This window comes from Strix uralensis, chromosome 3 (assembly GCF_047716275.1).
Source record: "Strix uralensis isolate ZFMK-TIS-50842 chromosome 3, bStrUra1, whole genome shotgun sequence".
NCBI lineage: Eukaryota > Metazoa > Chordata > Aves > Strigiformes > Strigidae > Strix > Strix uralensis.
The window spans coordinates 59,595,738-59,619,958 of NC_133974.1; the positions used below are offsets into that span (position 1 = coordinate 59,595,738).

At 38.7% G+C, this 24,221-nt stretch overlaps 1 protein-coding gene across 1 annotated transcript in view; it reads left to right on the forward strand.

Annotated features, from left to right (window-relative positions):
- Positions 1-24,221, forward strand: part of NKAIN2 (sodium/potassium transporting ATPase interacting 2) — a 579,783-nt gene that overhangs the window by 530,714 nt on the left and 24,848 nt on the right. The window contains exon 5 of the mRNA XM_074862421.1: positions 22,667-22,727. Coding sequence (XP_074718522.1) covers positions 22,667-22,727 — 61 coding nt within the window. The remainder of the gene's footprint in view (positions 1-22,666; positions 22,728-24,221) is intronic.

Below are 24,221 nucleotides of genomic sequence, written 5' to 3' on the forward strand. Positions count from 1 at the left end.
GGACCTGGGCAGTGGATAGGTGAAGATACATGGAGTGCAATCAGTCTGAGTCTGTCTCTGCCTGGCTTCTGTATCTCATTAGCTCACCATTAATGGGGGGCTGGGCTGGGGTGGGGGATTGCAGACAAAAGGGGACAAAGACAACTGAGGGGATCCATAGGGTGGATGTGGGGAGAGGCTGCCTACAAGACAGATTGTACACCATGGCTGTACTCATTCCTTGAATACAATCTTACGTGAGTTGAAGAGACAGCAGTAGCGCTGAAGGGCTGGAGAAGATCAGGGCAAGAGGTGAAGATGAATGGAGCATAATCCAATTTGCAGCACTGCCTCTTCCTTCCCATACTCCCCTTTGACCTGCAGTGCTGCCTTGCATTAAAGATAACAAAGAAAAACATCGGCAATCACAAAAGGAACAGACCTGCTACTACCATCTCTCCATACTTTCATGTTGTCAAACCTCACTAGTTGACACACCTGGTCTAGAAGAAAATATTGTCTTTCTGCTGAAGTAAGGAGCAGAAATGTTTAGAGCTGCTAAGAGAAAATGAGACAAGTATCTGGGCTGGAACTACTGGAGGGAAGAGGAGTTCTCACCTTTCAAAAGAATGTGTTGTCACTCACTAGGATCTACACAGAGCAGCCTGCCCATCATCACAGGGAAAGGGTAGCCCTCATATATGTGTGAGAGGTGCTGAAGCTCCCTACAATTACAATTGTACTGAATGAATCTAGAGTAAATCCTACATGAACTAGTGCCTGTGGTGCAAGGCCTAGGGTCCAAGGCTCTTGGTGCATGCCACAGCCACCAGCTCCAGCCCTGACAACCCCTAAAGCACCACTACCTAACAGGGAGTAAGGCACCATGACATCTTTCTGTCCTTTCCCTCCTCATGGTTAGTAAACTCCCACCTGAGCTAGAGGACATATGGAGAACTGTAAGGTTATATTCTGGCCTAAGTTAGTCGTTACTGTGTTGGGGTTAATTTCTGAAGGGAAAAAAAATCGTCTTCCTCAGTATTTAAAATGAGGGGCTTGAAAGGAAAGAAGTGATTGCTGTGATACCTTTGAGGAAGGTTCTAGGAAAAATCTTTCAAGAGTACAGGTGTGGGACACACGTCCCATGCTAAAGAGAAGAGATGAAGGTGCTGCAGTGTAGCTAGAAAAGGAAATGGCATTTTGTCAGTTGGATTCAGTGTGTACCATATGCACACAGAGATGTCATGGCCTTCTTCACTGGTATTTACACATACACACAAAAACTGCAATATGGCCCATTTATTTTAAAGCACCGCTGCATTTTAACACTGATTCCAACTCCAGTGGACCAGCGTTAAGTAACAGAGTGTTTGTTGGTTTTCAATGTACTACATAGAAAATACATCCAAGGGATTTATGTATATAACTCCTCTGTACTGCTTTAAATGTTTCATCCCTAGGGACTTTTATTCACTAAACTGTTTGTTTGGTTTTTGTGCATAACAGACATTCAAAAAACCCCAACATTGTTAGCATGTTTGTCAAGTAGGGAGGCCAGATGTTCAGAAACACCAGCAAAGACTGAGGTTAAATATCTCCCTCAGGGGTTCCTCTTCTGAAAATATTTTATGACTGTGGGTTATTCTGAAGAGTATTGAACTGGCTTTTTCTGTTGCCTTCCTGCACCATCACACAGAGGACAGGGAAACAGAAGCAGAATGACAAACATGGAAACAGAAAGATCAATAAAGAGCAGTTCTTTACATTTCAGAAGTACCCTATCATTTCTATTAATACAAAAGACTAGAATCTGAAACAGAAGATAAAGAATTATAGTTTAACCTACAGTAGAATAATGTAATGTAAACTGTCTCTTAAGCTTGATGCGTAACTGAGTTATGAGGTTTAGCTTAACTGGGTTTAACCTAAGTTAAAAAAATATTAATACAGCTAAGTGAATAAGCACAAATTATTTCAGATGTCCTGTTACAAAATCAGGAAAAAATCCAGTAGGTCTTTCCAGAATTGGAAACTTTGTTTTGTTTTAGAGTTTTTTGGTAGTTTGGTGGCTAGTTATGTATTTTCTGTCTTCACATATGTCCTTTATATACATCTATACTCTCTCTCCTACTCTATGATTATTTACATTTTCACTATCAGGCATAGGCTGATCATTTTGGTGTGGCATAGACTTTCTAGCTGAGAGCAGTTTCAGCCATGGTGAGATAGCCATACAGTAGTAAACTTCCTTCCTGGTGTTTTACCTTTAAAATATCTCCCAAATTATTTTACTAGAAAAGAGGTTTGTCTCTTTTTTTTTTTTTTTTTACTACTGTGCTTTGGGGTTTTTTCCAAGAACATATTTGCAGTCATAATTAAGAAATGTGTTAAGCCTTCTGTCAATTAGCCTAATTGATGTAAAAACCTGATTGGGTCCTGAGAGAAATGAACTTCCCCAGCTGAACCTTATCAAAGAACAGCTTAGCACAAAATAAGGAAGAAACCAAAACATGCAAGACTGCTAGGAAAAAAACTTGTGATGTTTTGAGATAAGGTGAAAGAAAAATTTTTGTGTGCAGACTGCTGTGTAGGTGTTTTAAAAATAAGTCAAGTGTTTTTAAAATGCTTTCCTTTTAGTGCATAGGCCTAATATAAAGACTGTAAAAGCAGGAGTAGAAATGAGGAAGAGATGCCTGTGAGATAAAAGATTTATCAAGAAAAAATATCAGAATGTGGAAAGAATGGAGACTGTAAAAAGGCAGTTGTTAAAAGGCCAGAAAAGCAAGTTGCTTTTTTGTTTCTATTTTTTTCTGAAAAAGCCTGGTATAGAATACAGTGAATACATAGTGCATAGGGGTTGTGATGACAGAGGCCTTAGCCATATGATGCTATTGGCAGAACTGTGTCCAAACTGGTAAAACCACAGGTAATGGTGAGCATACAGAGCTCATACCTGAATGAGAAAGAGCTGCTGCAAATTCATTTGTGCGCATGTGTGGTAGAAAACTTTTAGCCAAATAACAGGCTCGACTGCCAAAGCATTTCTAAAATATTCCAAGTTTCCCTTAAGAAGATCTTCTTTTCCTTCAGATCTGATGAATTAAATACTGTCTGAGAGCCCGGTACTAATGAGTTCCACTTTTGCTGATAGAGAAGTTTTATTTGTACCTGAAATGACACAGAAATTCAGCCTCCGAGTCAGGATTAGAGCATGTGTTCTTAAATTCTGCTCAGGGTATGAGGACACAGTGACCTCCTGGTGAATCACTTCATCTCACTATATCTCCCGTTCCCCACTTGAAAAGGGAGACAATAAGTTACCTGCTACTCTGCTATAACCTCGTTGTAAATTCCTTGGCTTATGTGGAGGGAAAAAAATAAAATCATTGGAATTATTTATTTTTATTGGTTTGAAGGTATATGTGGGAAAGACAGTTCAGATTCATCAATTCTGATGAAGAGCTGGACACATGGTGCTACCTGCTACTGGGCAGGTTTTATTGTATTTAATCTAGATCTCAAAAATGGCTCAAGAAGTTGCTATATTATTTTGTGTGTTCTGATTTCTGCTAGTGCACTCTTTCACTGCCATAAAATGCCTGTCACATCCATTTACATTTTTCTCATAGTGAGGACAGAAAGGTTAAACAGACACAGCAGAAAACAATCTTTTTTTATGCTAGTGTCTACACTGAGCTTTCCTTGACCCTGTGTTTTAATATTTACTTAATTAGTTATTAAACTAAAGCTGGACATAAAGCCTAGATTACATTAATGCTCAATGTTGGTGTGCCATGATATCACAGCCTTTAAAGAGTGATGACTGGATGCTGTCAGGCTGTGTTTCCCATAACATATTTTTCACCACAGCTAGTCTGAAGAGGAAAATACATTCCCTGTATGTAGAAACTCACTGAACTGTAAGAAGCAGGGAGAGTGGAGCAACAAGTACATCCTGTCTCTCTGCACCAAAATCTCTCCTCCCTCTCCCTCATACATGTGCACATACTCCTATGCACGCGCGCACGCACACACACACACACACACACCCTTTTGCAGAGAAATATTTTAAAACAGCAAATACTTAGCAAGTACTTTTCCATTTTTTCATCCGCTATTGAAAGGTGCCAGGGGGAGGAAGGGAAGGGATGTCTGAAAGGAAGTCTTAGCATCCCTGGAAAAAAGAAGTGGAGGAAACACTACGATTTATAAAGAGCACTCTCTATTTTATGCACCATACAAATGAGTGAACAGCTCACAGAGTAAGGTGAATGCAAATGCTGCAGGCCTAACTTCCAACCAAGAGAGGGGGTACATCCCCACACAGATGCAAGGAGGATCTTAAATGTGGTCAGTGGAAAAATTTGAAGAGAAACTAGGCTCTTCATCTGTCTGACTGGTTCCAGTTGTGCAGCAATAACTTGCACTGGTTCGTATTAGTATTCAGGAGACCATTAATCTCAGCAAGGCTGTCTGTGGGAAGTAAATACTACTGTAAGCATGGAGATTTACATAATAACAATAATAATAATAAATCATCACACGAACAATATATGTTTCAAGTATGTTGGCAACCCTTTGGATCATAGATGTTGAAAGGCTCAAAAAGTGAGTGTCCTCAAAGGGTATATCTGTGCTCATAATAAGAGAGGGACGGAGAGCTCGCTCAAGCACTGGACTCCTGATAAATTACTTTACTTATTTTTTAGCTTATGCCCTGAGTCTGTTTTGAGTACTCCCACAAGCAATTTCTATGGCAGTACATGCACACGCTTCTGGAGATAGTTCCTTTCAGAGACCTTTCCCAAAAGGCAGGATGGATAAGACAGCACCATGTTTAGCTCCTTCAAGCTTATGCAGTTTCCTAGTGTTATCCCCAGATGTTTCAAACCCTCAAGCACCCCCTCATACCCTTCTGTTACATCCAAGAGACATGACACAATCCTCAGTTTTGCATCCAGGAGTAGTTTGCAGAGGTAAAAAGACAAAATCAAGGGAACATCTCAACATAGACATCAATATCAAACAAGAATATTTTATGCTGTCTCTCCTCTGCTTTGCTACCTTCACTATGAGAAAAACTTGGATGGGTATGATATGACACAGCCATTTTACAGTACAGCAACAGTATATTAGAAGGCAAAACTTCACTCTGTTGGGCTGTGACACAGCCCTCATTATTTCAGATACTTCGAACTGAAAAAAAACTCAGAGAAGATGGCATTGCTTCAGAGCTGTAAGTCTCACCGCGTAGGACTCATAGGAGTCTCAGCTGAGTGCTGCACAGCCCCTGTGCTCTAGCTGGAGCTGCGCCACAGTGGTGCAGGCAACGATCAGTCTACACAATTTGGCCTTGAAGCCAGAGATTGGCCCTTGGCCCTTTCCTATTCAACAACATAGTCACAGCCAGAGTATCTTTCCCTGCATCATTAATTACCCAGGTCCCAAGAATGTACTCTGTTTTATGAAGATAAAGTATTTCCAGTCCTTTAGGCAGCACGGTGCCTCTGCCTCATTAGTGTGGCCCTATTCCACAAGACACTTGATTTATGTCACTGTACAACTTCTTGTCATTGCTGGCTCTACAGTTCACTTCTTTTAATACCTTTCATGAAGACTACTTGCTGATGAGGGAGGGCTCCACCAGTGGTGTGTTGCCCTGGTGTACTCACAGCCTTCAGTCCCTGCACCTGATCATTTCATAAGAGCAAACGTCTGGCACTGTGGTTATAAGGTGATCGGTGGAGAGGAGCTGTGTTTGCCTCAGGCAACCTCCTGCCAGTGGTACAATGCTTATTTTGAAACTTTGTCCCTCTGCACATTTCATACTAATCCACATCCCTCTGTAGAATAGAGAAGTCAGAAATATTATGCTCCATAAAAAATGAAAAATTAAAAAGGAAGAAGTAAAAGAAAGAGTCAAGGTGACATGGTCCCTCACTCTTTTCTCTTTGCCCTATTCCCAGGTGCTCTGTACCTTCTTTAAATCCTCTGCATTTTGTTTTGGGGGTATACGTTAAGATACTACCTTCTTCCTTTCTGGCGATTCAGATGCAATTCCTGACATAAGAATTGAAGTTTTTGAGGTGTGCCTTCCTTCCCCATATTTCTATATTAAATATTAAACTGAGGTTTGGAATAAGCTGGTTACACCTCTCCTGGGATTCTTTGGATTTAATTCAGCACTTATATAAATAGCAATGTAAATTACATATCTATTGAATTAGGTGTAGTAATAGTGGTGTAATATGCACCATGCTACTTATTACTGAATGTGCAAATTGAAGTTAATTTACTCAAGAAGAAAACAGTAAAAGAAATCATAATACAGTTGAAGGTAATTGTACTCCGCTGTACCTGAGTGAGCTAGATACTAATTGCAAATACTTTACTCTCACTACAAGTTTCTCTGATATTCTTCCACTAAAGCAAAGTGCTCATTTTTCCCCATGTGTGGAATTAATTTCTTTCACAAATACTACTACACACTAAAACTGTTGCATGCCAACATTGCATGCACCATATTAAAGTTGAAAATGATGAAGCCAGAAGAAAATACTGCGATTACCTAGTTTGACATCCTACATAACATATACGCAGGGCACAGAGATTCCCTGAATTAATTCCTGCCTGAACTACAGTTAAAAATACGTTTATTCTTGATCTTAAAATTTCCCATGATGGAAAGTCCACCTAAATTCTTACTAAAATTTACCTTTAATTTGTCTAAGTTTCTAGCTTTTGGTCCAGATGCTTACAATACATTTATCTGAAAAACTGTATCATCCTGTCATTAGCAACATTTTACTTCCTGTTCTTATGATTTGTGATTAAATTTAATCTCTTTTGCATAGCTAACATGCTTAATCTCCTACTCCTAGTCCCCTAATCATTCTCGCAGTTCTTCTCTGAACCTTCTCCATTTTTCAAAATCCTTTCTGGGGTGTGGACGTAGTGAAATATTTTGAAAACTAGTATGAGTGGTACCACTGTTAAGCACAGACAAAATGTAACATCCTTGTTTAGACTCAGAGTTCCCATTTAAAAAACCACAGACCACACGATCTGTTTAACTGCTGTGTTAAACTGGGAATCCACATTGAGATAATTATGCACTATGAACCACAGGTCTGGAGTCACTACTCCACAGGCACTCCATCTGTGAGCCAGGCTTTCCTGCTTTTGTGTTCAAACACTTTATTTGCTTGTACTTGGAATAACAAGGTCCAGATTGAGCTGAAGTCTTTCTTGTCTTTACTTATTCTAAATTCAGTTGATTTTTAAGATTCTTGTAGACATATAGAAACTCTCAACCTCCTTCTTTGTTCTGCTAGAGTAGGATTAACCTCAAATCACCAAGCTTCAGTCATATAAAAGCTAGTATCTAGCCAAACTAGACAGCAATGGGACTTCTTTCCCAGTCATGGAAAAAACAAGACATTTCTAGAGAGATCCATCTCAACCTAATTTAGATAACATAGATGCCTAAAATAGGTGGGAAGATTTGTTTACTCTATAGGTTCCTGTCTCTCACCAGTGACTACACAGGAAAGCTAGACACCATTTGTTTTCGCATTCATGGAGAAAAAAGGAAGATAATTATAATTGTTGTCAATTATGCTCATGATTCTGGAGGTGAAAATTTCAAAGCTGCTAGAACATTGCTGAGTAAGTGAAACTTGAGGGCAAAACTGAGGTCTGATATTTCTATCATGACCATTCCCCTGTGTCACAAAGAGTGAAGAAACAAGCAAGAATACTTGGCTCTTAAAAGAAACATCAGTGCATTGGTATTCCGTTAATCCCTCACTAAGCACAAGGCTTGCCTTGACATTACCTTGTTGTTTTTGGAAAAGTGTATAATTCATGACAAAGATGGTGTAACTGGAAAGTATTTCAAAGTTAGTATGCATGCCACAGTCATTACATTCAAACATGTTACATTAAGGTTAGCTGTAAATGCTGCTACTAATTTAACATTACAATATATTTGTATCTACATTACATCTTTCCACGTGTGAAAAATTGAGTTGATGGAAAGAGCACAAGAATTCAATAGATAGATGATTAATTGAAACTATATCACCAGGATTTTTGCTGCTTGAAAGCAGGAAATAGAGTAGTTGAAATACAGAAGACAAAAGATATATTAGAATATAGAACCTCCCCATGATAACATCTGTTGGAAACAATATCAGTGGGAAGAAGCCATAGATAATGAAAACTTGCAAAAGGGTGCATATGAAAGATGAAAATCATGACCCTAAATTGATTGAAAAACATATTGTTATCAGGGAAGAACCTCAGTAGTGAAAGACTCTGCCTGACTGAGGCAGCAGCAAGGACAATGAAGACAACTGCACTACTTACTGGGCTCAATAAGACATCAGGATGGAGTAAATTGATATAAGAAAGAAGAAAAAAAATGCGCCATCATCAGGACCTTCATATTTGGTACAGAAATGTAATGACCTAAAAAGAAGGCTAAAAGGAATTTGGAAGGATGTCTCTAAAAGAACAGAAGAGTGTTAGGGTGACTCTGCCAGATTCAAATCAGATGGATGGGGAATCATTATCCAGATTCTGTGTTGAAGTTGAATAAGATGGCTTGACAGAATGATCAGAATGAGGAACAAAAGGATCCCAAAGCAGGCTTTTGTGCTAGATGCCATCCTCCAGATAAAACAGATATCTTCATGAATCATACAATTAACATCTCTCTCTGAATACCAGTAGGGGTTCAAATCTGTGTGCTGCCCAGTTTTATAAAGTCTTCCTTCATGGGTAGATTGCTGCATGCTGAAGACCAGAATGAAATTCAGAGGCAAGCAAATCAAGCATATATTAAGCATGAAGTCTAACACCTTGTGGAATTATGCCTTTAGTGGCGATTTTTCAGACTTTTCATGAGAAACATGTGAGCACCCAGGCTTTCTGGACACATAAGCAGCCACCTGCCTCTGCAAAATTGTTGCTTTCATTGTAGGGAAACAGCAGGCCTCTGAAAAGGTGAACAAAGGACTGTGAAGTCTGTGAAAGAAAGATCTCCATTCTCACAAGTCCAGACTGAGATCAGACATAAGCACACACTTATGTCCTCCTTTCTGATACCTTGGTTTCCACAGCAAAAAAAAAAAAAAAAAAAAATATCTGGGCAGAGGTGCTAAGCAGGATCTGTGTTTGTCCCAATCAGGTCCCCAGTCATTCAAGTGAAGGGACCAAGACCACCAGGTTATATCACCTTAGCCAAACTGATCATTTAGACACACAAGCTGTATCACTTTTGGAACTGGGATGTTTCTGCCCTAATGAGTTTTGGGTGTGAAGTCTGTTGGCATTTTCAACTTTAATTTTAACCTATTTCTTCAGTATTATTAATGTATTTGATCTCCTTCAGTTCTTTGGGAAACAGAGACCTGCTTATTGGACCTGTGTCAACTCTGGTTTGTAGATATCCAAGCAAAGGATCTATTTTATCTGGGTAGCACATTCATATGTCAAACCTTGCAAATTGTACCTTTTATATCTAATAAGGCCTGCTGCCACTCCAGTCCCTGTTCACTGAAAGTTTGGATTCTGTTTCATTTGTCCTGGCATAAAATATTGGTTTTTTTCAGACTCTTTCTGCTATTTCTCCATTTTCAATAACGCTAAATTTATTCTGCAATGTCTCTAGCCTACCACTGGACTTGCATACCTAGTGTGTTATACCTTGTACGTTTCCATGTTCATGCTGCAGACTTGTGTTACTGCAGATTGGTGATTTATTGCCCACTAATACTGTGTTAGACATTTTCCAAGAACTATGTGTCTTCTTGAGCACTAAACATGAAAAAACAATCAAATCTATGAGTTTATGAAAGTGTAGCTCATCTGTAACAAGAAGAACCTTCACAAAGATAAGGTGGTTTATTTTAAATCTTAGATCAAACAATATATTAATGCATATCTTCAGAATTACAATAACCTTCCCAGTGATATGCATGGCAGTTAACAAAGTAATAAAGCATAATAGTGATGGAGTTATTAAAAGATAATTGTTTTCCTCCATAGTGAAGGGTTCCAGGATCTATTCACCAGATTATCCAAGATTATCAAGAAATGTTATGATTCAATTGAAATTTTCTTGAGTTTCACTGTGTGGACAAAATACAACTATCACTTTACATTCAGTGATAACAAATAGGATAAAATAGATGCCTAAATTGATATGATGTTTATAAAAGATAAAATTTTGTCAAAAGCTCTCAAATCCCACTTTCAAAACTCATTTACACATTTCTCCACCTAAATGTCATCAATGAGCTCCTAAATCCCTTGGTCAATTTAAAAATGGATCTTCTATGTCAGGTTTACTTTATATAAAATATTTGTCCACTGCTCAATTTTTTTCTCTTATGTAAGTATAAGTGTGGAAGAACTTGCTAAACTTTTTGTCTAAATCACAGAGCAAAATTTGGTAAAATGGATTGCTAGTTTCCTGCAAATATATGGCCTATAGGAGTAATCACCTTTCACAGTGATTCGTAACAGCAGGACATATATATTTTTGCTTCAATTATCATCTCTGGCACATTGTCACTGTGGAAGGCAGAAGTCCAAAGTAGCTGGTAAGGGCTGTTCGCTAGCTCAGAGTTAGGTTTTTCCACACAGCTTCAACAACTGTTTGCCAGATTGTGTCTTCATTCCTCCTAACAGAGAGTGATTTTCATAATTACCTGGCAATGACAAGGTATTTAAGAATGATATTTGATGGATATGTTGTATTTCAAATGATTAAGGTAAATTTTGGGTTGTATTTTTTTTTTTAGTTTTGATTTGTTAACTTCACAAATTATGCAAAAAGGCATGATGATCCATGGTGCTCCAGATGTGACATACTCAATGGCACAAGGAAGTATGAGGATGCTGAGAATAACTGGTTGGTGAAGACCCCTAGTTTTGTCTACTCTGTAAAGCGGGATGGTTTCAGAAATAAATATCCTAGCTCAATAATGTTGTCATTCCCTAGCTATTGACCTGATAATGGCATAATCATTCCAAATAACTAACTGAACTTCCTAACCCATAAGTTTTGATGAAACAGGATGTCTTCATGCTCCACCAAACTACATAAACTGTAGTGTCTCTTGTATGTCAGTAGATGATTTAAGGTGTCCATGATTAAAGGAGATGTAACAGACAGCTGTTAGACAGTATGGACATATCTCCTAATTCCCAGTATTCTCTTATTCACATTACATAATATACTCTACCATTAGGGCACCAGTGAAAAATGGAGGGCATGTCGGCATGCCTGTGTGCACCTGAGCACCTGGTCTCTTTTTCCATCTGTGCTGTCAACTCTTCTTTCCCCTTTGACAACACACTTTATGCTTTCAGGTACTGTTTCATTTTTCTCCAAGCAGTTCCCCAGTGTATTATACTGCAATTAATGTTTTTCATCCTCTTTTGGAAGATTATTCTGTTGCTTTCTAGTAGGTAAAACTTTGTTTGCTGCTGACTAACATCATGTATCTGAATATTTGAAAACAGGCTAAATCATAGAAAATATTCCAGATTAAAATATTCCCAGATGGAAACATGATTAGAACTGACCTGCAACAACAGAATTTTTTGTTTCTTCTTTTGAGAAGTCTATCTCAACACTATGCACACCTTCCCGAAAACTCTTATACCTCTTTCATTAACATTTAAAGATATCAGTAGAACTTTATCCACTTACTGTGTATATATAAGAAACCAGGGGAAAAAAATCTCATTACATATGACATGTATTGGCTTTACACTATGTTTATTGTTGCTATGCAGCTGCACAGCTCAGCTGTCTTCAAAGATGGCTGAGTTGGACCTCATTGCAGTGTCGTATTGCATTCTCTCATGTCTTGCCAATTAAATTATCCTCCCTGCCCTTTATTCTGCCAAGGCAATACAACCAGATGAAATAAGGTCATACTTCTCAATTCTGGCAATGAACTGGAGATGTAGGAGAACTAAACTGCTAAGAATCATTTCTTCTCTGACCCTCAGTAGGACATAACATTATCTTTCATTTTCCAGGCTTGGTGCACTGTTCAAGTCAATAACACCAAATCTCTATCTACCAAAGATCTATTCTCTGCCAGAGCTGAGTCTGAGAATTACAAAAAAATGACACTATCAACAGTTGGAATATAAAAATTAAATATAAACAATATTAAAAGTAAAGCATTAACACATTGCTGTTATTCTTCGCACAGTACTCTAATATAATGGATTAATAACAATGTAGAATAGAATACATAGCTGTAGCACTTTTCATGCTTTCCAGCCAAAATCTCAATCCAAAAGTCATAATGATGACTGGAAACTTACAGTGCCCTGGTGAAACAGGCACTATTATCTCAATTTTACAGATTTTGTAAGAAAACAAAGGGGAAAAAAACAAAAAACAAACAAACAAAACCACAACAAAAACCAAAACAAACAAACAAAAACACAAACAAAACCACAAACAAACAAACAAACAGAAACAAACCCCAAAATTTGATTGTGCTGTTTTGAAGCTCATGTTAGGGAATACTGTGACTCTGCATCACAGGAGTGAGAGCTTCTGAAGCCAAAGGGAAAGGCAGAGCATTTTCAGGGACAAAGAAGGAACACAGCCGCTGTACCAGCATGGTGGCTACTGTGTGTGCCAGAGCAGAAGGAAAAGGGCTTTATGGCCTTTTCTTTCACTTCATGAAGTCCATTGCCATTGTGGAGGCTGGATGGAGATTGTCCTTCTCTGCTAGTGCAGAAGCTTCCCCTCACCTCTCCTGCAGGGGCCAAGGCATCCCAATCTGCCACTGGATGGCTTGCCCTGAGTGACCTGTGCCTGGAACAGGTGACAGAGCTGCAGTCTTCACCACATGTGGGTCAAAAAACCCACAAACCCCACATTTTTCATGAAGACTAACATGTCAAAGTACTGCTGTTGCTTGTGCTCTTCCTACCAGAACAGCTTCTGCATCAGCATGTTAAATAGCCTCTTACTGAGTCCTAGGGAAGAGATGCGTGCTGGCTACTGAGAGCCACACAGGGCTTCAGAGCTTCAAGCTGACGAGCACTGCTTTAGAGGATAATGAGAAACATGCCTGGTTCAGATGAAACATTTAGTTTTAAATGGACATCTGATGTCTGTTGATGGCAGAGGTCTAATTTAGACTTCCTTGATCACCATGGCTGGCACATTCCCAGGTACTGCATTATATTAACAAGGTTCATAAACTGTCAGATATAACTCATCCACTTAACTCTCTGCAATGAGGCACAGACTCTAAGGACATGGCCTTTCCGAGAATGTTCTCTCTTTATAATTTGTCATTCCACCCAAATGCCTCATGCGATATGATGTTACTGGAATCTTCAGCTAAAACAATCAAGGATTTTTTGTCACACATAGTGCAGGATTTATTCATACATATTCTTCCACCCCAAGCAGTGACTGGGACCTTTGCCATCAAGCTATTTCCATCCGGGCCAAGGAGATCACTATTTTTCATGCTGAATAAATAAGGGAGTGATCCCCTGTCCTTCAGCAGAAGGGCCGTAAGGGGAAAGAAGGTGCCTTTGGCCATGGAATCTAAACTGCCCTTCCACTTGGAGGCACTAGAGGGTAATCTCTCTTCGTAGCAGCCTAGGCTGAATGGTGTTATATTCTTTTAAACTCTCCAACGGTTCTCCTTTTGCAGGAAATGTTTCACAAAGCATTTTGGCATTTGCTTTTTGAAGCCTGCTTAGCTGATTTTGCTGAATAAAAAAGGTAGCACTGAAACATAGCTTTTATTATAGATTACAATGGTGGAAAAAGCCTGCAGTAAGCTAGTGCTGAGAGGGAAAATAGCATTGAAACATGAGCTGAGTTCAGTTACATTAAACATTAGATGCCACAGGAAGAGGTTTTATTGACCTTGAAACCCCCCTGACACTTGATGCTGTTATATTGTGCATCTAGAGCAAAATGTTTGTGCTAAGCAATGCATTTGCAAGATCCTAGGGAGATGCAATGATGTGGAGCACCCCATGCAGACTACTTTGTGTTTTCACTGAAATACCTCTCCTTCCTTACTCCAGAGCATGAGGCTTGAGGGAACTATTTGGTTAAGATAAGTTCATTCTTCCTCATCTTCCTTACATGCATTGCCAGAGAGAGAGGCTATCCTGTCAGATATCCCGCGTTCCCATCTTCTGCACAGGCACAGACAGCCACAGAGCACAGGCAAAGCCTCCCCCTGAGTTAGTCATCTTCATGGCAGTCCTGTTATTGATGGTGTTGTTAAAGAGATCTCTCTATTCCTCTGCTGTTAGCCCACAATTCCCACTGGGTTTCTGAATTACTATTATTGTATTTTAACAATCAACCAATGTTCAGGTTTTATCACTTCAGACCCTATTCATCTAGATCATAACATCTAGAGCATTTCCTATGAATGTCTTACTTGGTTTTCTTTTGGTAAGCTAAAGTAATGAACCTCACTCTTCTGGTTGCTGAAGAGCTGCTTCAGCTGAGCTGTACCTTTTGCATATTGTACACCAATCTGCTTTGTCAACATGGCCATCACCAGCCGTCATAGGAGCACTTTGATCAGAGCATTATTAGACTGTTACACCATGACCACCACCATGTAGTGCCCAAACTGTCATGTACCATGAATCTTCCTGACCCTACAACCACCATCAGAGCCTTCAAATAAACAGCAATTTATCACACGGAAAATAAATAGCATCACAGGGAAAGAGTCAGTCACTACTTGAAAGTCTCTCTCACTTCTGATGAAATGTTCTGGCTCTTGCGATTTATGTGACAACATTGCTCTAACTTAATCTAATATGTAATGATGGAGAAGAGCAAATTACCTGTGTTTCCCTTCTGAAATTTTACTCTACACAGTTTTCATGGTTGGCCACAATCCTGAGAAACTGGCAGGCACAACAACATATTACTCCCTTTCTCATCCTCTACTCACTCTCTTCTGAATCCTTCTGTTTCCCAGATCCAAGAGCCCAGTGTTGACACTCACATCATTGAGGTTCACTTGCCATAAGGGTGCCTCAACATGGAGGGATAGGTTTTCACGGAACAGAACCGCTCATATGTGTTTATTTGTCAGGAATTTGAGTTTTCTTGTACCACCAAAATATTTCCCCCTATACAATCTGCACAAACTTCAGATACGTTTTTTTTTTTTAATCCTACTGCCCCTCATAAGAGTGAATAGCATTGATAATCAACTGTTTCTTTTAATTCAGTTCAGTTTAAAATGCTAGGCATTCATTTGGTGGGTTGTGTGCAGTCTGTGGCTTTGTTAGATCTGCAGCATAGAGAACCAATTTTTCTTATCCTAATCCTATGGCTGTCTAGAAAAGGTGACACACAGTTAGACATAATGATAAGAAAAGCCACTGCTGCCAAAGGCAGTCAGATACCAAAGCCAGATGATTAAACCATTCCAAAGCATTCCCAGAAGACAAGAGGGGAAAAAGGTCCAAAGGTTTTTTCCATAGAAGTTTTCTTGCTATAAAACTTTCAGAGCAAAGCCCACATACAGACACATATTCAGTTTTGCTTTAATAATCCATTCCTATTATTAACAGAATGACCAGAATTATATGTATTTTAAAGCCTTTTTCTTTAGTTTTTTTGTTTCAACTTCATTCTTTGTTCTGTTGTTTTGCTGTTGCCGAGTGGATAGAGGCAGCTGGCCTTGTTTTAAAAATAAAGGGGAAGATTTTTCCCAATCTACACAGCTTTAATGGCTAAATCCCTTTGATGTGAACAGTAGTCACTGCACACTGTTGACCCCTGTACCATCAGAGCTCTGTTCTAACAGCGACAAGTTGAGTTTCAGAGCTATGCCGTGAGAGGAAGCAGAGCAATAGACTTTTCCATTTTCAGGATTTCCTATAGACTCATCTGGATGGAATTAGTGAAATATGTAACCAAATATATCCTTTAACCTAATTAAGTGAGAAAAGGTAAAATGGAGACAATTCCACAAAAGCAGAAAAGAGAAAATTCAAAGTTCTCTAGTTTTTAACAGTTTGGGGTTTTTTTTCAGCAGTAATGCCTTCAGCTTGCACTGAGCAATGCACACTTGAGGGGCACCCAGTACCCGCTGAATGCAGCCAGTGGAGAATTTCCTCCTGGCTTCCCAGCCCTGTCATTGCTCTAAGCTGTGATCTGGGGATCAACACAGGTCAGCCTGCTGTGGCTTCCCCTCTGCCCCTTGAGATATGCCTGCTTCAGTCTCCTGAGGGAATCCAACAGAGTTCCATCTGGGGCATTTCGCCTGTGGGAGCAGGAATGTAAAGTTCAGCACCAAGCCTGAATCTACAAGATGCTCCGCAGTTCAGTTAACACAGAGGTTGGCAATAAACCATCCCTAGTTCCATCTCATACAAGCTGGTAGCCCCTGTATTTTGGGCTGTCTTTGATGTCTGAAGCAGGAAAAAGGACATCTTACTCTTTAGCTGTGAGATGAAATCATGGAAAAGCACCAAATATCATGTGGTTATCAAAAGCATAAATCACACTGAAATACCTAGGAAGAGGGAAGATTTGTAGAAAGTTTTAGGTCAGATTTGCAGAAATGTCTCACTAAACTTTCAGGAAATTTGGGTCAAGCCGAGTGTCTGTAATACAGCTTCAAAACAGGTAAGTATCTCTTGCTTTCTACTGTTGTTAAAGGTTTGCACAGCTCTTATCTGACAAGGCACAATGCTGTGATTTTCAGTGCCCCTGTGGTCTCTTCAATTCATCAGGTGAAAAAGCTTGCCGGGGAAGACACTAAGGGAATGGCTGCCCTGAACAAGACAGAACCACTCACAAGCTCCCAGCAGCATTTCAAACAAAAGCATTCTAGCAGGTCTTTATGGTGATCTTCAATACTTACACAAAAAGGAAATCTCCAGAAAATTGAATAGTCCACTGAGAAATAAAGAAAGACTTTATGCTAAGCACCTTTTAGACAGCTGATATAAAAAAGATTACAATGCACTAGGTGAAATAAATGCAATTTTTATCACACTTCTATTTTCCAATGTGTCTGGATTTATCTGTATTTATGATTCATGCTTCTACTGTGCCTGCTGAAAAAAAAAAAAAAATCCAAAAACCTCTGGAACAGCTTTCAGCTTAAGCGAGGAAAGAAAAAGAATTTGACAACTACATAGACTGAGAAATTACGGGTTTGGTTTGGTTTGGTTTTAAATTTAATGATTGCCCACTAGTTATTATTGTGGACATGGCAATTTAACATTGCCTTTCTTTAATAATTATTTTATTGCACAGAATAAAGCTACTTGGTCATACTAATGAATTATTATTTCCAGACAACACATAATAGTTAATTATGTAGAAGAAGAATGATTGCAAGACCACGCAGTCTACGTTCCCCATCAGGAATCTGGCCTGATGTCAATAATTTTCCAGTGCTCCTTTTATGATGAAAGATAGTTAAACTTGGAGGAATGACAGAGTTCTCATAATGTTAAATGTAAGCACAAATAAAAGCGTACCTCAACAGAGTAGTTTCCATGGAACATAGCTTGAGTTTTATATTAAACGCTAGCAATGATGTTCACTCACTGATGCGGCACTGCTGCAGGCAGTGAAATCATGCTTGAAAGGGTTTTTGCAGGGGGCAGCTTTAGAATCCCCACGACACTGACTTAATTCTACAGATATTGAGAGAAAGGTCTCTGTCTCACCTTTTCTGCTAAATAATGAGTATGATTTTTCTGTGAATCAATACACTGGAAGCTTTCTAGATAGTAATTCTCCAGTTCTTAAGTTGCTCATAATGTATATATATATCCAGCCTCCAAAAATCCATTTTAAAGAAACACTGTTCCTTAAATGCACAGCATTACAAAGGTTTTATATGTGCATCCCCCTGTAAGCTTAAGAAATATGACTAAACTGCACATGGGTAGGCACATAACATCACAGCTTCGCAATATAAAGTTCCCAGGGCCAAAATTAACCTCCATGTAATTCTATGCTGTTATTGCTTGAACTAGCCTATTTTTTGCTAAGGTCTTAAAACCTGTATTCTAGAATCAGTACAGTATTTGTAGAATCCTGCAAAAACTTAATAATGAAAAGTAAATACACAGGCCTCAGCTGTTTCAGAAGATATTGTAACATCTCTCCATAGGAAAACACAATGGTTTTGTGGTTTTTAAGTCTAAAGTACATTTCTTTTGACAAAGTCCAGTTATAGAATAAAACACACTCATTCAGTGAAGCCAAGGCCATGTACTATTTCCATAACCCATAATTCATTCATCTTCATCTTGACCCTTCTCCTCATCACCTTAATCCCACAGAGATCTTGCCCACTTTTAGTTTTCGTTTCTTCCTTGCTGTCATTCTTTTGTTTCAAGTGCCCAGCTTAATAAAGATAACTCCTAATAATTATCTATATAGATATTTCTTTAAAAGAGGGAAAGGTGTGGACCTTGACCAGGAATGATGGGTTTTCATATAATAGCCTTTTTGCAAAATCTGGTGCTATTTGCAGTGTATGAAAACATTCATCTCCATAAAAGAAGTGAGAAAAAAATGGCAAGACAGGATTCTGATCAATACGGATTCTGATTAAGTTTGATCACAGCACTTGATATTTTGAGCAAGTCTGGAAGTACACTCACAGAAAACTCAGGATTGCTAAGGCTCTCTAGCAGTGTAACAGGACACTGATGATTTGGTAGGGAATATTCTGTCTACTTTTTTGTTTACCTTATATGGCTATAATAAGGCAATAAGATGCATTAACTTAATTCTGTAATTAATCTCATTGCCAAACCTTCAGTACTGTTGTTATATTGTTGATTTATTTTAGCCTTTTTCTTGTCTTCATTTTTTCCTTGGCAGAAGGAATGATGTTTTTATCAAGGTGTTTATAGATTAAAAAAACCTTAAAAAAAATAATAAATGTTTGAGATCATTCTATATAAAAATGGTCATCAGCTGTCATCAGACTAACACCCTAGCTGGTGCAGGGATGGGTAATGTGCCATTTTTAGAAAAAGCAGTGTTCATTTATACTCTCATATGGACATATCAGGGAAAGTTTTAAAGAGCAATTTTTTTTTTCAAGCTGCAGAAAATGACGTTCATAAAAACATGCATTCACTGATCACTATAGGTATAAATCATTGTATGTATAAATGAGCAGGCATGTTGTTAATGGTTCCTTCTCCTCTGGAAGCCCACATTAAAATGTGAATGGGATAGATGTAGACACCTAATCTGGATGAGTCTGGGATCCAGAACTGATTTCCTGTTCATTGCACCTATTTCTTTCTATCAGTACATGGTTTATAAAAGAAATCTCGGTTAATTTAAAAACAAACAAACAAACAAACAAAAGGGGATGCAAAGCAACAAATCTAGCATTCCTAGTTTTAAATTGTTTTTCTGAGACAGTCAGGCTCCTTCTCTTCTTTATCTCTGAGGACTCATTCCCTTGCTTCTCTCATAAGGCAAAAATCTTTCTGAGATACTGAATCAGGAAGACTCTGCTCTGTGTAATTCTTATACTGAACTCAGCACTGCTGTGTTTGAGGGCTTCCCAGGAATATGGGAATATTCCCAGGAAAATGACCTTTGTCATTTGGGTTTGTTGGGTTTTTTTTCTCTCATCTTCTTTTCTAGGGGGAGGAGTGTATTCAGCTAAGTGCTTTGTTTGGAATCTATTTTGTGTTGTACATAGGTATGTTGCAGTGTGTTTTTCTTAGAGAAACAACATCAAAAAAATGCATCTTGCACTTTAACAAATTTTATGAGGGCCCTTCATCTGTGTGGGAATTCATTAACAATTTTAGCTGACTGATCCCTAAGAAATTTCTGCTACATGCATATATGAGTTCCTACAGGAAGTCCTCATATACTGGGAAGGAAGCATGTTCCTAGTCTCTGTCCCAGAAGTCTCTGTAGTCACCACAGGCTCAGGCCATTGAGAATCCTCAAAGTAAAAACTACCACTTTTTGTTCTAAACCCCAGCTCTGAGTGTGTGCCCTCTGCTGCTGATGCAATTAGAAGATAAATCTTGAATAGCTATCACTGGATCCGAACTGATAAATTGCTTGGTTAAAAAAAGATTAAAAACAAAAAACTAATGTGATGTTCAAAGTAAACCAAAATTATTATGTGTACCAAGCAAATGGTTGGATAAATGTGGGAGAAGGGGAGGTTTATTTTATGAACTCTCATTATCTCATGGGAAACAAACTTCCATTTGTATTAGTACAGAACAATTTTTAACTTTAAGGCACTCTTTTAATCAGCAAGCTCATCTGATGAAATGCTGTAGGATTTACTTATATATCAAAGGAGTTCCCTAGGCATTTAAGAGATGCAACTGAATACCATTAAAAGATCAGTTGTAAGCACAGTTTGTGATACAGTTTGTTCGTTGTGCTTTGTGAGAGAAGTTTAGTTAATAACATGTGAACTTGTGGTGTTTTAGCAAAGTATTGAACTGTATTACAAGAAAAGCTGTACCATTGCAGCCTACTAGAGATGCAGCTATTCAGCTATCTTGGATCTGATGGTCTGTAAAAAGAGAACAGAGAGACTATTAAGATAAGGTTCACATCCAAGAAGGGAATCATTTATGAACAACCTTTCTGGGCCTAATTCATTGCTGAATTAAACCTCATGTAATGTCACTGAAGTCAATGGGGTTATGCAGGGCATAAGTCAGTGGATCAAATTAGCCCTCTGTCTTGAAGCCAAGAAACCAAAGGAAAGCGTGATCCAGTAAAGCAGAGATGAAATGCTGATATTAGCTGAATGCCACTGTTCTTGGTACAGTGTGTTCTTTGTGTCCAGTGGTTAATATATCATCCTTCTCTGGTGTAAAATCTTCCCAGAAGCACTATAAGGCAGACTTATAATAAATGACAAAAGTAATTATTTGGTTCTGTTGTAATGCAGCTTCTGGGCTCCCAACGGGAACTGAAGCAGTTAGCAGACAACATCTATGCTGGCTGCAGTGTGATCTCCAAATCAAGTCTTGATCTCTTCAGAAAAGTCTTGGGACTGGCCTTTTTTTTTTCCATTTAGCCATCTCTCACCCATACAGATGTTAGAAGCTAGCATTTGTAGGCATGGAGAGCTTTCTATGTAGAAAACTGACAGAAATGCCAGGAATATCTGTGTAAGAGCTGGAGTAAATTAGGTACAGTCACTGCCTCAGGTGTAAAAGTACTAAGAAACAGAATGGATTTGTTGGCATTTCATGTACAAGGGCTCTAAGAACCCACAATACTGCTGTGATTGTAGGTGTGCCTCAGGTTAATGAAAAAAAAATCCATTCGCACTAACCAGCATTCATAACAATACATGGTCTTCTCAGATTTCACCCTTTTTACTGTCTGACCCACTGATTACTTTGTCTGAAATTAAGATCATCATCTCCCTCAGATGGAGATTATGGCTTTTGGACCACACACACAGAGAACTCAGTCCTGACTGGAGCCTTAAGGCATTTTTATTATCTTTCTAAAGAACTAATTCCCAAAGTCTACTGTTGGGTTTGCAGCTCATGAAAAGATCTCTGTCAGATGACCTGTACAGAATAACACATTTCGACAGCATGGCTGACTTTTCAGTCAGAGATCAAACAACCTGAATTCTTTTGACGCCCTACCATGCAGACTTCAGTGATGAGCTAAAGTATGAAAAATGGTTTGTTGGCAATCAGTAGAGAAAACTCTCCAGACCTACATGTAAGGGAAGCCGTGTAAAGCATGCAACATGCGGCACATGTTACTGCTTCAGTGTTTATTCTGTTGATTCTGGTGTAACTTCTCAGTGATGACAGAACTTGGTGGAGGGAACAGCAGAAGACCTACCAGATACTCGGCCCATGGCATATGTGATATTGGTCATTTATTCCCTTTTTCTATTTCTTCAGGTGATAGTGTAACATGAGCAATCTGCCATGGTACTCAAGAAACCCTCCAGATTTTCATTGTCTTTAAATACTGTGGCATCTGTTTAAAATTCACTTCTGGGCATGCTCTGAGGAGAGGAATGAAGGGAACAAGTTACAAATTTGCCAGTTGCAGCATGAGACCCTGATGTAAACACATCCAGACCTATCCAAACTGCTAGATATGTCTTGAGGCCTGGGGGCTACTGCAGGTATGGGAACAAGTCCCACTAATCTGCAGCCCCAATTTCAAGTGATAAAATATCACTATAAACCTGTTTTACAAGTGCACTGAATTCGTCCTAGGTTTAGCTGGCAAGGTTCTGCTAAAAAACAGACTTCTGCTAGAGGGTTGAGTTTTGTTAGATAACAAATCTAATTTTGACAGAAATATTTACATTTTCAATGGCTAAAAGTCCATCCATCTAAACACCCACTTGGTTTTCTGATTTGCAATCATTAAAAAAAGCCAATTCAGTAATGTAAAATTTTTGATCAATTTTTGGAAGTTTTATTGAAGAGCGTGTTTTTTAAGAAAGATGAAAAATTCCCCTAACTATTTCCAACTAAAATTAATACCAAACTGTTGTGAAGAATTATCATTACCTCATCAGAGTCTGGTGAATTTTGTTATTTTGGTTTCTGTTGCTGCTTTTCTAAAACCAGTTCTTGTTTTTCTATTGTATTTGCTTACATCTAACACTATTACATTTTGTTTCAGCTGGCAGGCTTCATCTATGCCTGTTATGTGGTGAAATGTATTACTGAAGAAGAGGACAGCTGTAAGTACTAAAGCTTTATTACATACAAAATTAATTCTTTTTTTTTTTAATCACCCCTCCACTATGCTGGCTCTTGCTGACTTCAACCTAAATGCCTTATTATACTGTAGCCAGAACATGCTTTCTGTCCATCCTTCTTGACCTAAAATTTGCAAATGCCTGAAAGACAAAGGAGTCGTGAAATGCAGCTTAAAAATATATATACTCTTTTCTTCTGAGAATATCATAGTAATTTTTTTTCCTCACAGCTTGACTTAAGACATAAAATAAAAAAATGCAAAAATCCCAACTGGTAAATACAAGCTTTTATTTTTTCCTAGATTGTTATTAACTATCTTCACAGTAATTGGTTATCACTGAGGGTATAGCTCTTCTGTGTTGACTTGTGTGTTGGCTTGTAAAAGCACTTCTGGCAAAAAAATAGCTTTAGATCATTGCAGGACCTTCATTTACATGAGGTGAAACTGTGGTGCTCCTCTTTGTTCCTTCTGCTCCCAGGGTACAATTACAAGGAGCAAAATTATTTCATATAGATGCATATTTGTGTTTCTTCTGCTTATTTGTATCAATGGAAGCCTGTTGAGCAGAATTTGCTCTTATTACATGCTATGGAATCAAGCCATTTCATTTTTTCTGTACTCTAACCTTGATTTTTTAAAAAGGGCCACTGCAGCATTTCAGTATATCTTGGGATTCATACTAAAGCACTTTAGAAACAAGTATCAGAACTGCCTGTAACTTTGATAAAATATACATGAATCCTGGAGAGAGCTCTGCAACAGGAAGCTAAAGGGGTTTTATTTGATTGAGAGCACTGCTAGGACTGGTGGGGGTTCCTTTGTGTGTTCTCCTGTGTAGAAAATAGCTGCAACCCTATAATCTATTGGCAATACAGTGCCACTGTGAGCCGTCAAGGGGAGATCTAGTGCTGAAATCAAACCACACTTCGGAGGCCTTTCCAACCATCCTCGTTTCAGTTGTCTTTGTGTTTCTGTGGAGGCAAGGAAGGCATAAAAGTAAAAAGAGTTTGGGATAGGCATGTGGAGCAAGGGTACGTCACAAATAAGTCTTGCTTTTTGAGGGAAGAACCCAGTCATATGTATTTTCTCTTACTTTTCCGTTAAGTGTATTTACTATCCACAGAGCTGGAGGAGAGTGATTCCTTGCCCCCCCAAATGAAAACCTGTTTAATACTATTCTGCCCTCTCTTCTAAGGGCTTGAATCTTTTTTTCACTCTTCTGTAATGCTTTAAGGCATGATGCAAGTAAAAAACAAGGAAGGGACTTGTGACTTGGCTCACCAAACAAGAGCAGAAGTCAGAGCACGTTTGAGAGCTTTCTCCCGTGGTCTGTAAAGCAGCATTCCTGGCAGCAAAGTGCCACTGCCAATATGTTATTGTTTTCTGTTCACTGCGGACGGAGCTCCCTGTTGTTCAGAAGCCACAGATCGTCATGCTGCTTTGAACCTTTTCTTGCAATCGTCTTGCCTATTTT